This window comes from Zootoca vivipara, chromosome 11, assembly GCF_965207765.1.
Source record: "Zootoca vivipara chromosome 11, rZooViv2.hap1.1, whole genome shotgun sequence".
Lineage (NCBI taxonomy): Eukaryota > Metazoa > Chordata > Lepidosauria > Squamata > Lacertidae > Zootoca > Zootoca vivipara.
In genome coordinates, this window is record NC_142594.1 from 39,083,857 (window position 1) to 39,097,154 (window position 13,298).

Sequence of the window (13,298 nt, forward strand, 5' to 3'; positions counted from 1 at the left end):
TTGTTTACACAGTCACATCTGAATTTGCTGTGTGCGCAGATGTGGGCAATTACAAGACACAGAAGAAAATGTTAAATCTCCGGACAAGTTAAATATTTTGGTCCTAATCATAAAAACATATACTGGGGTACAGGCCCCAGGCATTTCAGAAATGGCTCTGCTGCATTGACTAGTATGCTTCAACAAAATTGTTGTTTTCTAGAGCAAAATCATGGCTTAAGTTAGCTCATTCAGTTATGCTACTTGTTTGAATGCAATAATGGTAACAGGTATTGCAAGCACAATTCAATTTTTTTAAAGATGATAGATTTGAGTTCCTTATTTTTAAAAAAGAAGCTTTCCCACGGTACATTTTGTCAATAATTTATTGATTTAAGATTGATAAAGTTGCAATTCAGGCACATCATCTGTAAGTGAACTGATGACAACTTCAAGTATTGCTCTGAATCCAATAGTATAAAAACTTTTAACATTTGTTTTACAATGACAAAACAGCAAAAATACAATAAGGATATTTATATTTAAAACCATAAAACCATTGTACTCAAACCCATGCAGTACAATTTTAAAAGGCTGAAAAAAGTCAGTTTCACTTTGAGCCAAAAAATGACTTAAGTTTTTCTGAACTATACCCATGCTATGTGTATGATCCAAGGCTCCACACAGTTTCAGTGTGCACACATAGAACATGCCGCAGCATTGGAGAGGACAGGCAGCTCCTACTTATGCAAAGCTCCAGGAACACCAGAGCTTTTGGGATCCTGCTCTTATTAAAACAAAGGTGTCCAAGGTCACTGCAGACTCAGTTGCTGCTTCAAAGCTAGTAAACTCAAAGGATAGTAAATTCTCTCTTGACAAAAAGAACATGGGAAGCTTACACAGATTAATAGTCTCAATTATTGCCAGTAAGAGCACAGTGCCGAAATGCTGTCTTTGGAGTGACAATCAGGATGAAAGGAAGAGAGTTTCCTCTCAAACAGCATTCTGGGCTGTCACAACATTTGAAACATATATGCCCAATTTTCCCTTGTTTTCAATAAAAATATATGGTAATAATAGTCTCACAAACTATAGCTGACAAACAGGACAAATGTATTTCTAAACAAGTGTTTTGATCCTTTCATATACAAAATGTAGATATTGACAGATACCCAGCATTCTTGGCACTGGCTCTTGCAGTACGCACTGAATGTCAAAGATACACAATGCCAAACAAACAAACAAACAAACAACCACAGTGATTTATTTAAAGCAGTACTGAAACACAGCCGGTTCAGTATTTTGGATCCAGTTCAGTATTTTTCATGCAATTAATTGGTGCTGAAGTACAACCATAGATCACCAAAAACAGTAAAACCTGAGACACTCAACATTACATGATGGATGTTCAGGGCCAGGCTACATGCGTCACTCTAGCACAAATGTTTCCCAAAGACGATATTTTGGTTGTTGGCACTTCCCTTGTATTACACAATTTTAAAACATGAATGCAATGAACCAAAAAACCAACCATCTATTTAGACTACATTTGCAAAGACCTGGTGGTTTATCTGTATCAAAACTAAAACATTTACATGGAATGTTGAGTTTATAAAGCCAGTGTTTCAAATCACAGACACCTACGGATCTGTTTAATAAATGATCACATTGACAAGAAATGCAAAAAAATTATATATCCCTTCTCACCCCTTTTCATAAATATATATAGTCTCACTAAATTCTTTTGCCTTTAAATAAGACAGCTAACCCTTTTATACATTAACATAAAATAACTGGACTTCCTGTTTGCATACTAAGGCTCTGATACATCACTGTCACATATAAACTGGCAAATTCGCTTGAACACAACAAGTATTTCTCTTTTCATCTACTAATAAACTTTGTGTCAAGAGGAAATCAAGAAGAAGCAAAAACAAACAAAAAAACCCCCACACCTTTCTTCATTCCAGAAAACACAGCTCTGGGTCAGTGTAAAATGAGAATGATCCACTAGTTTTAATTACAAATTTTCAAATAAAAAAATAGCTTCTGGGTTTTCTCAAAGACTGTTTTAGAAAGGTTTATAATTGAAACAATGAAGTAGTTATATAAATAAAATCCATTTACCCAACTGCCTCTTTCCCAAAGACTAACCCTCCACCCTGTTATCTTTGTTAGAATTACCCCAATCTAAGCTTTGATGCATTGCTTTGAATACTACTCAAGGGTAATCTACAAATACTCAAAATGCAGAGCAATATTATTGCTAATTGAAAAGATCCAAGAAAGTTTTTCCACCAACATAAATAAAATTTGCTGTTGTGGTAAAAGTCAGTCTGGATGCGGAAGACAATACTCAGCACACACACAAAATTTGGATTGAACGTAAGCAAGTTCAAATAGTTGTATCTGAGTTAAAGAAATGATAACCACTTTTGCATCTCCCTGTTTTAAAAATTTCAAGTGCTAACTATCATCCAGGTCTGGAAATAGCAACATTGGAAACCACTTAAACACTGATATCAGACCTTTTAATATCAATGCTCAGGATATCTCACACTGGATTGATGAAATGTGGTATCATAATAGCTGAAGATTCACTTCAAAAACCAGTAAATTGAATCTGGTAAAAAATAAGGCTTCACTGTGATATTCTGCCTCCGAACCCCTATTCCAAACAGGAAGGTTTACACACACAAAAATAAGATCAACATTCCACTGCACCACGTTTGTAAATGCACCAGTTTGCCAAAGCTAGAAAAGCTTCCCACCAACAAAATGTCCATTTAGATCCAACTAAGTACCTTATTAAAATATTATGAAACATTTTATTTGTTTAGTGTTATGAATGCACCCAACTGACTGGAACCCAAAAGGTGTCTCTTTCCAGTCTGTCAAAGGTTGTTTTCAACTCATTGTAAGCTGTAGTAAGATCATCATTTACTATAACTTTGTCAAAAAGGTGGCTGTATTGGCTTTCCATAATTTGTGCTGATTTAATCATTTCTTGAAAGTCTTCCTCCTAAAATAAAGAGAAGTAGTCATTCAAGAGGAAAAGCAAAACAAGTTGCAAATTAACAAGGAATCAAGTTTTATGGCCTGGTTCCAATGATCTTGCTGTGTGAGTAGAAGACATTTCCATTTGTGCTGGGGGAAGCTGCCAATTTCCTGAATTCCCCCGCAAACTATTCTGAAGTCCCCTGATCCTCAGCAGCCACCGGGGGGGTCAGGTCTGTGCCCCTCCTGCATAAGTAGACATGCTAGCATACCAGGATTTTGCATCAAAGCCTATGCTTAGCTAATAGTTCATAAAGCAGTGAATAAAAATTATGTTCTTTATTACAAAATTCACACAAGTCTTCATTTCAAACTATTTTGTTATTGTTTTAAAAACTTTATTTTGCCCAGCAATTTACAAATCCTTCCTCTTTATCCGCATATCAGCATTATTAGTCACTAACTGATAATTAAAGAAATGTCTCTGTGCTAGAAAAAGCACTGGAAAAATGTTTTTAAGCTATTTACATTAATGATGTACTGACCAACTACATTACCTAAGACTCTGCCTGCTATTAGCAAGGGATTTTCTAGAACACAGTCTGTATTTTTGAAAGTTTGGTAAAAATCCAAAAGAATCGTTCCTTTCAGATTCCTGGGTCTTACTAGGGCTCATTCAGTAGGTTTATGCTCATGTTTTTGGAAACATAGAATGTAACTACATAAAATTAAGACAGAAAATCCTAAGCAGAGCAAGTCCCCAGGACTGTGTTATACTTTTACAAATTAAGAAACCATTCGTGTATTTAATAGTCTTGTGAAGTCTCACTAGCCTGATTATTCCAAATTCATGTATTTTTAAAAAACCAACATTTACAAAAATTTTGTCAGAAATAAATTGACAATATCCACAGTTGGCATCCTTGCTAGGCATTCCCACTGTTACACGCACTCCTTTTCAACAACCTCCACAGGATTCAATACTGAGAGACATTCCTGCTTGCATTCACAAGATATTGCCGGACATGGAGGCTGTGCATCAATACGTTTATTAAACCACCTTTGCCTTTTCTTGTCACCCATACTTATTCCTATAGTTTAGGTGCCTATCTGGAGCGAAACTACAGCTAAATCTACAGAAACCTGATACAATTATATTTGGCCAGACTTGTGACTCACTCATCTTGCAGTGGCAGCTGAAAAGAATGCTGGAGGTATTTTCCTGTGTATAAGACGCCCCCATGTATAAGACGCCCCCTATTTTTTGGGAACTCCAAATTAAGAAAACACCCCTCAGCACTACCCGTGTATAAGACAATCCCCAGTTTTAAAACCAATTTTTTTGGTTAAGAAAACCTAGTCTTATACACGGAAAAATACGGTAACTGTCTCCACCCCTAACATGTTAGGTGTGACACTGTTTCTGTCACTGCCCAAAAGACAGGTCATAAGAACATGACGTGAAGGGAGAAGAGGGAGGGAGGAGGTGGCGGTTCTGGAAGTGATCGGCCTCTCTGATTCTGTTTCCAATACTTTAAAAAAATGTTCTGCTGAGAAAATATTATGTGCATTGTGAACAAGGGTGTGTAGTCACTTTCACTGACAGACACAGCCCCCCTGGCACCTTGTCATACTTGCAGGAACGCAGAAGTCACTTACTTGAAAAGGCTTGGCAGCACCTTTTTCATCCTTGCTTGAAATTATCTTGGCATTTTTTCTCGTTTCTCGCAAACGCTCAATTGAAGGAGGTTTTATAAAGATGACAAACGGTTTAAATTCTAATGTCCTTAAATGCTTTACTGTCTGGAGGGAAGAAAATGCTAAGTTATGAGCGGCCTGTTTCAAAATTTATTTACTTTGAGTAAGCCAAGTCACCTGGCACTCTCCTGTTTCCATCTGGCACTTCTCTATATTATTCTCCCTCATCCCCCAGAGCTACTGCTATTAAGCATAATTTATATAGCATTTTAATTGTGCAGAGTAATTTACAATCGTTCATTCAGAAAGATCCTCCATAGTATTTCCTGAAATATCAGTCATGTTGTTCATGTATTCTAGTTCCATTACATAGGAATGTATGTGAATGAGAGTCCAGTTCTGAACAGGCAGCTAAAAGTTCTCAAGTTAGATTAATTTAGCAAAAATAAATCTGTTTTCATAGTTAATGTGGTAAGCAGCTAGTCTTTTAGCACCCAGGTCCATACTTTCCCCTCTACTAGCAGTTCAGTCCCAAGGTGGCTGGTAGAACATAGATTTCACATTTCAGCTCTTACCCTCGTAAGTATCTTATTTGTTTCTACAAAGCAATGCAAATCAGCATTCGGTTATCAACAGAAAAACAAAATGTTGTTTACTTACATGAGGTTGTACATCCAACAAACAAACTTTATTTTTAGCCAGAACAGATCTAACTGAATCTATGCTGGTTCCATAGTAATTGTTTTTATATTCCCCATATTCAATAAACCTGTAATTGAAAAACATTATTGAATGTTTTCTTTAAAGACTCCCCAAACTTAGCATTATACAGAGATGATTCACACAATCCAGTTCTTTTCACTTCTATGTGAGAGTCTATTACAGATTTTTTTGCTTTGAGATTATATATATACATGGTACCTTGGTTTAAATACAGCTTAGTTTATGAACAACTTGGATTAAGAATGCTGCAAACCCGGAAGGTGGTGTTTTGGTTTGTGAACGCTTCCTATTGAGTGTGTTCCATTTGTAAATTGAGTCCCCGCTGCTATGGGAAAGCACACACCTTGGTATAAGAATGCTTTGGTTTAAGAACGGACTTCCGGAACGGATTAAGTTCGTAAACCAAGGTACCACTCTATATACATACAGCTGTTTCCACATCTGACCTGTTTTATCACACGAATAAATAGAATCATAGAATTATAGAGTTGGAAGAGACCATGAGTGTAATCTAGTCCAACTGTTCAATGTAACTTCTTATATAGAAACTTGTTTGCAAATTTAAGAATCAGCGAGGCCCTTCCCTCTTCCTTCCATCCATACCCTCAGCACAGGAGCAGGACTACAGAAGTCACTTTTGAAGTTAATAAAAAGAGTTAAGATTTCTGACATCTGTCCTGGACATTTCAGAAGTGATCTCAAAGGCAGAACAGGAGATCTGCTGTCTAGAACTGCTACTGTGTTCATATGGATTATAATCATAGTTGAGGGCAACAGTATATGTAATTGTATTAGTCCCATTAGTGGTAATTAATTTTTTCCATTAGTGGTCAGCAGTTGTTAGTTAATGTGCAAATAAATGGTTCAGGCAACCCAACAGATCACAGGTAGGGAACTATGCAGATATTTAAGAGAAACTGAATACACATTTAAACCTCCCCCCCTCAAATTCAAATCAAGTTTGTTCTAATATGCATATTTAGAAGAGGAAGCACCTTCCATTTATAAATTGATGTCTAGCCACAAAATGACAAAAAACAATTGTTATGACGAAAGTTCTTGCTTTCTCACATACTTGTTGTTCTGTACATCTGTCTCAAACAAGTGCTTGGAAATAAAAATGTACTCAACGCCATCACTTTCTTGGTTTCTTCTTGGTCTTGTTGTGTCTGGTTTTATTGAGAAAGAAATAAGAAACAGTTTACAAATGAACCAACAAAACTAGAAAACCAACAGAAGTCTTTTCTGTTTGAGCATAGAATCATAGAATTGTAGAGCTGGAAGGAACCACGAGGGTCATCTAGTCCAACCCCCTGCAATGCAAGAATATTTTGCCCAATGTGGGCATCAAACCCACAACCCTGAGATTAAGAGTCTCATGCTATCAGCTTGATGTTAATTACAAAGACATTGTTGCAATGTGAGTGGATGCCATTCAAAGCTCGGGGAGGGAGGGGGATTAAACACAAAAGCTCCTCCCTCCTCTGACCAAGATCAGGAATTGACTTAGGTTCCATGCATTCTCTCCTCATTCATGTTCCCTTCATAACATACAGAAGTGTTCCCAGAGTTTTTGAAAGCAACCCAGATATCAAATCACCTTTCTCTAGTGGTTTCAATAGTCAGAAGGACATATGAGAAAGCGTGTGTGCCCAAGGACCATTATTGATCTCATGGCACAGAATTAAAGAATTCAGTTTTCGGACATCCTTCAAGTTGATATGATATATCTTTGTTGCAATTCCTGAAAATAGTTTTTAACATTACATCCTAAAAATTAGAACACTTGCAAGACTTTGTGCCAATACTGCTCATTCTTTTTTGTAACATCTGAGCAACATACCCAATAAAAACAGTCACATTAAAGCACTGGTATTACACATGTGCTGTACCCCCCCCCCCACTTCATTCATAAAATGAAAACTTTCAATAAGCTTTCAAGTTATATTGAAAACAAGTGCTTTAACCCCTGCTTCAATAGTTCCTTATTTACTTCCTGTGCTACTGAATTCGGTGTTTCATTTGTCATTTTATTTTAGATTTTCTCAATAGTTAGAGCAGATTCAGGCCTTGCTCAGATGAGCCTTAAGCCTGCATGCTCCCTTCCCTACCCTTAAAATAATTAAAGTACACATTCCTGTCAGTCAGCTGCATCAACACTCAGCAAATGGGTGGCTTGCTCAAATTTGTTAACAAAGCAAGGGTATCAAATATGGATCAGTTCTAGTCATCCCTTGGAATGGTTTTGCCTCTACTCCACCAAATGTGGAAGCACCAAGTCAGCATTAAAGTTGCAGATAGGAGTGCAAACCCGACTACGGTGTAACAGGCCCCTGGGCCACTCTAATTCTGTCCAGTAGGGCCACAAATCCTTACTCTCAGTGCCATTTGTGACACAACTTCACAGGCTGCACAAAGCTCCACAATGTTGGAAGAGTACCTTCCCCATCTCCCACAGAGATTTTAACACAGAGAGTTTATGTTCTAAAGTGTTTAGCATACCCTATATAAGGCATCCCCAGACTACGGCCTGCATACGGCCCAAAGGACCAATTTATCCGGCCCACGGCAACCCCTGCTGCCCGCTGCCGCCGCCCGCTCTTACCGGCGTGGCATGGCTGCCCACTTCTGGGTCGCCAGAGCACTGGAAATAGCTTGTGTGCATGCACAAGCGTCATTTCCAGTGCACCTCCGGGTCGGAGGAGGCCCGTGCGCATGTGCACAAGCTATTTCCGGTGCTCCGGCGACCCGGAAGTGTGCCGGAAATAGTGTGTGCGCTCCCCTGCCCTCCGGCTCACTGCGCAATTGGCACTTGGGGCACTGGCCTGAAGCGTGGTAAGTTTGGGAACCCCTGCCCTATATGTTCAAACATGTTCACCTTATGCCAGATTAAGGAAAACTGAACTGTATGCAGAACTGATTGTCACTTACGTGGCACGGTTACACCATAATGCTGAGTATCACTGATTAACAATTTCCGTTTAAGTTCATTCAATCCTACACCCACAGGCCCTGAAAGTTAAAATGCATTGTAATCAATTATCCTTTGATCATACAGCACCTTATGATGTGAAATTTAAAAGACACAAGGCCAGAACAAGATGTGTAACTTCAGCACCATCTGCGTTCTCTAGGCAGAGATAAAGAGATTGTCCTTAAATCAAGTAACTCTCTGTGTATATCATTATCTGGCAAAATAGGCAGCAGGTTGTTCATTCTTGTGACCTGTGGGCTTCAGGAACTGCAGTTCTACATTACCTGGAAAATGAACAACCCAGTTTTGTCAAAGAATGATATACACACAGAGTTACTAAATACACAAAAATACGAATCTGACAGAGCAGAGATTATTGGATATACCCAAGAATCATGACTGGATATCCATCTTCCCACCAACATATTTAGGATCCACTGTACTTTGAATACAGGCAGCAATTTCATGTGACTTTGTTGTATCTTCTTAGCTTTCCCAAGACAAGACACACAAAATTGAAAGGTGTATTATGTTCAGCCCATCTTCTGCTTAGATGGAAAAGCTGAAAGAGACACTTAAGTGATTAGCGTTTCTCTTCTTAGCTCCAGATGATATAATTTGATATATAAGGGGCCAGGGCAGGGTGCGAGCCATTTATAAATTTTCTGAATAGTTTAATATATTCAGGCCCACCAGTTATTAAATATTCAGATCTGACTAGTTGCACCCCAACCCATATGTGCAGTAAAGAGGTACTAACGAAGGCCAAATACTTTTCATTATTTCCAAACTATAGATTCTCCAGAAAAGCCAAGCTGTTGCTGAATTTACACCATGTGCACTTAAGCAAGAAATGGCATGTCAAGTTTAATCTTTGCTTTGCATGAACTATAATTTATTACTGCAGATGAATGTCTAAAATGTAAACAAAATTTGTTGGCACAGTCTGAAAATTAAAAATGACTGTGTAGGTATCAGCATTAGATTTTTGTTCTTATATTACCATTCTTACAATTATGCATCTCCAGACAACAGTGACTTATATGAAAGTAAATTGCAATCTTATCTCTATAGAAATGGAATGGTTACTGGTAGGTTGAAAACTGATTTTTCATGAGCACTAGGAATAAAAAGCCTTCTTTAAAGTAGTATCAAAGCTCTGCACAGCTATGAAAACATATCGGATTTCCACTTATTCATGGTCTTCCTCACAAGGTTTGTGAAACATTCAAGGTGTTTGAAAATGATTATTGTATTGTTTTGTTGCTCTCCTGTATTGTTTTGCCTCGATATCCAACCATTTTGGAAATTTTCACTGAACCAATGTTATATGAACAGTCTTCAGTGCTTTGAGTATCTAGATCAGGCATCTCCAAACTGCGGCCCTCCAGATGTTTTGGCCTACAACTCCCATGATCCTTAGCTAACAGGACCAGTGGTCAGGGACGATGGGGATTGTAGTCCAAAACATCTGGTGGGCTGAAGTTTGGGGATGCCTGATCTAGATGATCAGCAACCATGGCAAGGCATCTGTAACAGCTTACTTCATCTGATTTTATTTTTGGTCTGAACACCTGTATCTGAAATAAAACTCAGTAAAATTGATGGCTTGCATCCAAACTTTTTGCTTCACTTTTTGCTTCACAGAAAGAGTTGAGCATACAGAAGAACTACTCCCATGATTTCAACTCTCCTTCCATTCACAGACCCCAAAATTAGGATCCAAGCCGTAATATTTAAACAAATAGTTGGTTCGATCATTTTAACTTTTCATGTAAAGGTTAAGATTCATCCCCCCCCCCACTACTCTGAATCAAGCTCCTCTATTAAGGTATTCTACACAATTTCTTACTTCACCCTTACCTAAGGATAAAGTGACATACAGGGACCACAGGACTATGATATTAGAATTTAAAATAAACCAAAGAAATTAATCAGTTTCCCCCCCTGACAGTCTGCAGAATGTCTTACCCAAATGGATGCTTTTCTTGTACAAACTGATCATCTTTCCTAACATGCCAAGAGTAAACCTTTGCACTGAAGTATCAATAGACACGTTTTTCAGAAAGGGAATGATTGTTAAGGGGCTAATTTCAGCCTTCCCTGTGTACCCCCACTTGTGTATTAATTAAAAATCTCCAGCTGCCTACCACAAACACAATTACTAAGTTTAAATAATTACTTTTGCCCCTTTTATTCCATACTTGTTGAGGAGATATCATTTTATGGTTTTTATCCAAGATGCAACTAGAGCAAGATGTTTGCAAGCTGGGGTAAACCCTCTTGCTGTAAATCCAATGCTGGTGATCCATATTCTGCCTCATCTCCCACCATACCCCTTCTGATTCCCTGCTTCCCTGCAATAAGGAGAGGAGATCACAGCTCATCATTATGTGCTGGAGCAAATGTCAGTCAGGATATGTAGGCTAATGTTAAATTCAGACCTGCAGCATTTGGGGTTCTGCTTGTCTCTTAGACAAAGCACCATTCCAGCTAGTATTCGCTTTATTTTGTCAGCTGATCAGTTCCAATGCCTTTCTGAATATCAATACTCTTAAAGTTAATCAATCATAGAATCACAGACTTCTAGTTGGAAGGGACCACAAGGGTCACCTAGCCCAGTGTTTCTCAACCTTTTTTGGGCCAAGGCACACTTGTTCCATGAAAAAAATCTCGAGGCACACCACCATTAAAAAAGTTTAAAAAGTTAACTCTGTGCCGCCCTATATTGACTATATAATTATGACTGTAAGAAACACTTGCCAAAAAGATAGTAATTTGTGTCTCACTTAAGATTGTATTTTTAAAGTTTGGTTGTTAATTTAAAAGAAATAGTGAAACTTTTGTTTCATTAGTTTGATGAATAAAAATGATGTCCTTTTATGATTATGTACTCAATAAATGGGTTTTTTTTGGGGGGGGGGATTCCCTGGATGCGCACTTTAATGAAATGTGTGGCGTACACCTATGCAAAATTGTTTTGCTGGGATTCTCGACAGGAAGTGCTGTGTCATTAATCGAAATGATTTAGCCTGCCTAAAATGAAAATACGTGTTAATATCATGACAGACTTATGCTGAAGAGTTTACTTTTCATCAATAAAAGTTTAAACACACCTACACGGAGTTCATAGCCCCGCCGAGGGAGGAGGAGGAGGAGCGGACCCAGCGACACACCCGCCCCGCGGCCGCCTGCTTGGATCCCAGCCAGGTGCGCGGCGGCAGCCATGGCGGGAGAAGGGCCGCCGGCGGGAGCCGAGCACCTGCCTTGACGGCCCCTGGGCGCCCCGTGAGCTGCGCCGGGCTGCCAACATCGGGAGAAGGAGACCTGGCTGGCAGAGTCGGGAGACCACGGGAGCGTCAGCCCTGCCCCCTCCCACACAGCGCGGACTCCGGCGGGCGCCTCGCGGCCGTCTGGAGGACACCAGACAACTCCCGACGTTCGGGAGAAACCGCCGGAGTCCACAGCTGCGCTTTGCGCATGCGCAAAGGACTCCCGAACGTTGGGAGCGTCAGCCCCTGACCCCTCCCACACAGCGCGGCTGTGATGACGGGCGCCTCAGGCGCCGCACGGCTTGGGAGTCGGGCGCAACTGCCGCGGGCCCCGGACGACTGCCGCGGGCGCAGCGGCTCGGCGCCCCTGGCAGCCCGGCACGCTGCGGCACACCAGCCGGTGTCTCGCGGCACACTACTGTGCCGCGGAACAGCGGTTGAGAAACGCTGACCTAGCCCAATGCCCTGCAATGCAGGAATCTTTTGTCGAACATGGGGCTCAAACCCACAACCTTGAGATTAAGGGTCTCAAGCTCAAGACTTGTGCTTTCTCCAGTGGGTTAACATACCACCCCATAGCTCAGGGCCCACGTACCCAAAAATAATGGCTACTTTATTTTAGGAGCCAGAATGCAGCTAAATATGCATTCACTATCCTACTGGGGTAAACCAAAACTGGTTAGAGCCTCCATCTGGGCCTGTTAGGTGGAAGAGAAGGGGGGGAAAGGCAGAGGTGTGGGAGCTGGGATTAGATAGAAAGGAGAATCACATCCCAAAACAGTGATAGTCTAAACTGTACATCGAGTTTATATTCTGTGAATTAGAATTCATTTATTTAAAGTAAGTTTAAGTGAAACATCTACTTGGCATCCAGTTATTTTTTAAATAGACTCAATAATAAATTGTGTTTTCAGTTACTATAGCTGAACATTTTTGCCACAACCAATTATGTGAAAATTTAATTATTTGTCCTTGTATTTCCTGGCACTAACATCAAAATTGTATTTCACACATCGTATTGGATGCAGCTACTAGCATGTCTAAAGCTTTTAAATCTGATCATTTCTACTGTACCTATATTAACAGTGCCAGTTTTTCCACATTTTACCCAAGACATTTTTATGATATTGGCCAGACTTATGCTGCTTCTAATACCAAGAGAAAAACATCAAAATTACTGAAGTCTGCAATAAATTTGTGAGCTGCTTTTGTTACTGTAAAAGCACACTTTCTTCACTTGATTTAGTACCACCAAAATAAAACGAAATTTCTAGATATCCCTCAGAGCCAGCATATGTGATTTGTTATAAAAAGTCTACTTATCACACATTTCACAGAACTCTGTTGATATAGGTGTAAAATCAACTCAAGCATGTTATTACTTGCTGTGTAGAACCCACAATCTCTCGCTCACAGTAGTAGGTGCCTGAACTTGTGCGTTAGAGAATGACAAAGCTGTTTATTAAAAACTGATTTTAAGTGTTCCCTTGGATATGAGCTATATAAAAACAGCAGTCCTACAGTTCATAACAGTCCCTGATAGAGGGTCATATTTCTTCTGGTCTGCAACTTTTTATAATGGAAGAAATTCTGCTAATGAAACATTGGCCTATACACTACTGCAAAAGAAACTAAAATGTAGTGCAACAAGTACA

General features: G+C 39.5%; 1 protein-coding gene across 16 annotated transcripts in view; it reads right to left on the bottom strand.

Annotated features, from left to right (window-relative positions):
• Positions 1 to 351: 351 nt before the first annotated feature.
• The window catches only part of MPP7 (MAGUK p55 scaffold protein 7), a 77,834-nt gene continuing 64,887 nt past the window's right edge, over positions 352 to 13,298 (bottom strand). For 15 of the 16 annotated variants that reach the window (XM_088653701.1, XM_035130423.3, XM_088653696.1 and 12 more), the window contains 5 exons: positions 8,329 to 8,409; positions 6,473 to 6,566; positions 5,335 to 5,443; positions 4,636 to 4,779; positions 352 to 3,001 (listed from right to left, as the gene is read on the bottom strand). In XM_088653701.1, the coding sequence (XP_088509827.1) occupies positions 2,822 to 3,001; positions 4,636 to 4,779; positions 5,335 to 5,443; positions 6,473 to 6,566; positions 8,329 to 8,409 (608 nt within the window). In that variant the 3' untranslated portion in view covers positions 352 to 2,821. The remainder of the gene's footprint in view (positions 3,002 to 4,635; positions 4,780 to 5,334; positions 5,444 to 6,472; positions 6,567 to 8,328; positions 8,410 to 13,298) is intronic. The other variant, XM_088653704.1, reaches the window with a different exon arrangement.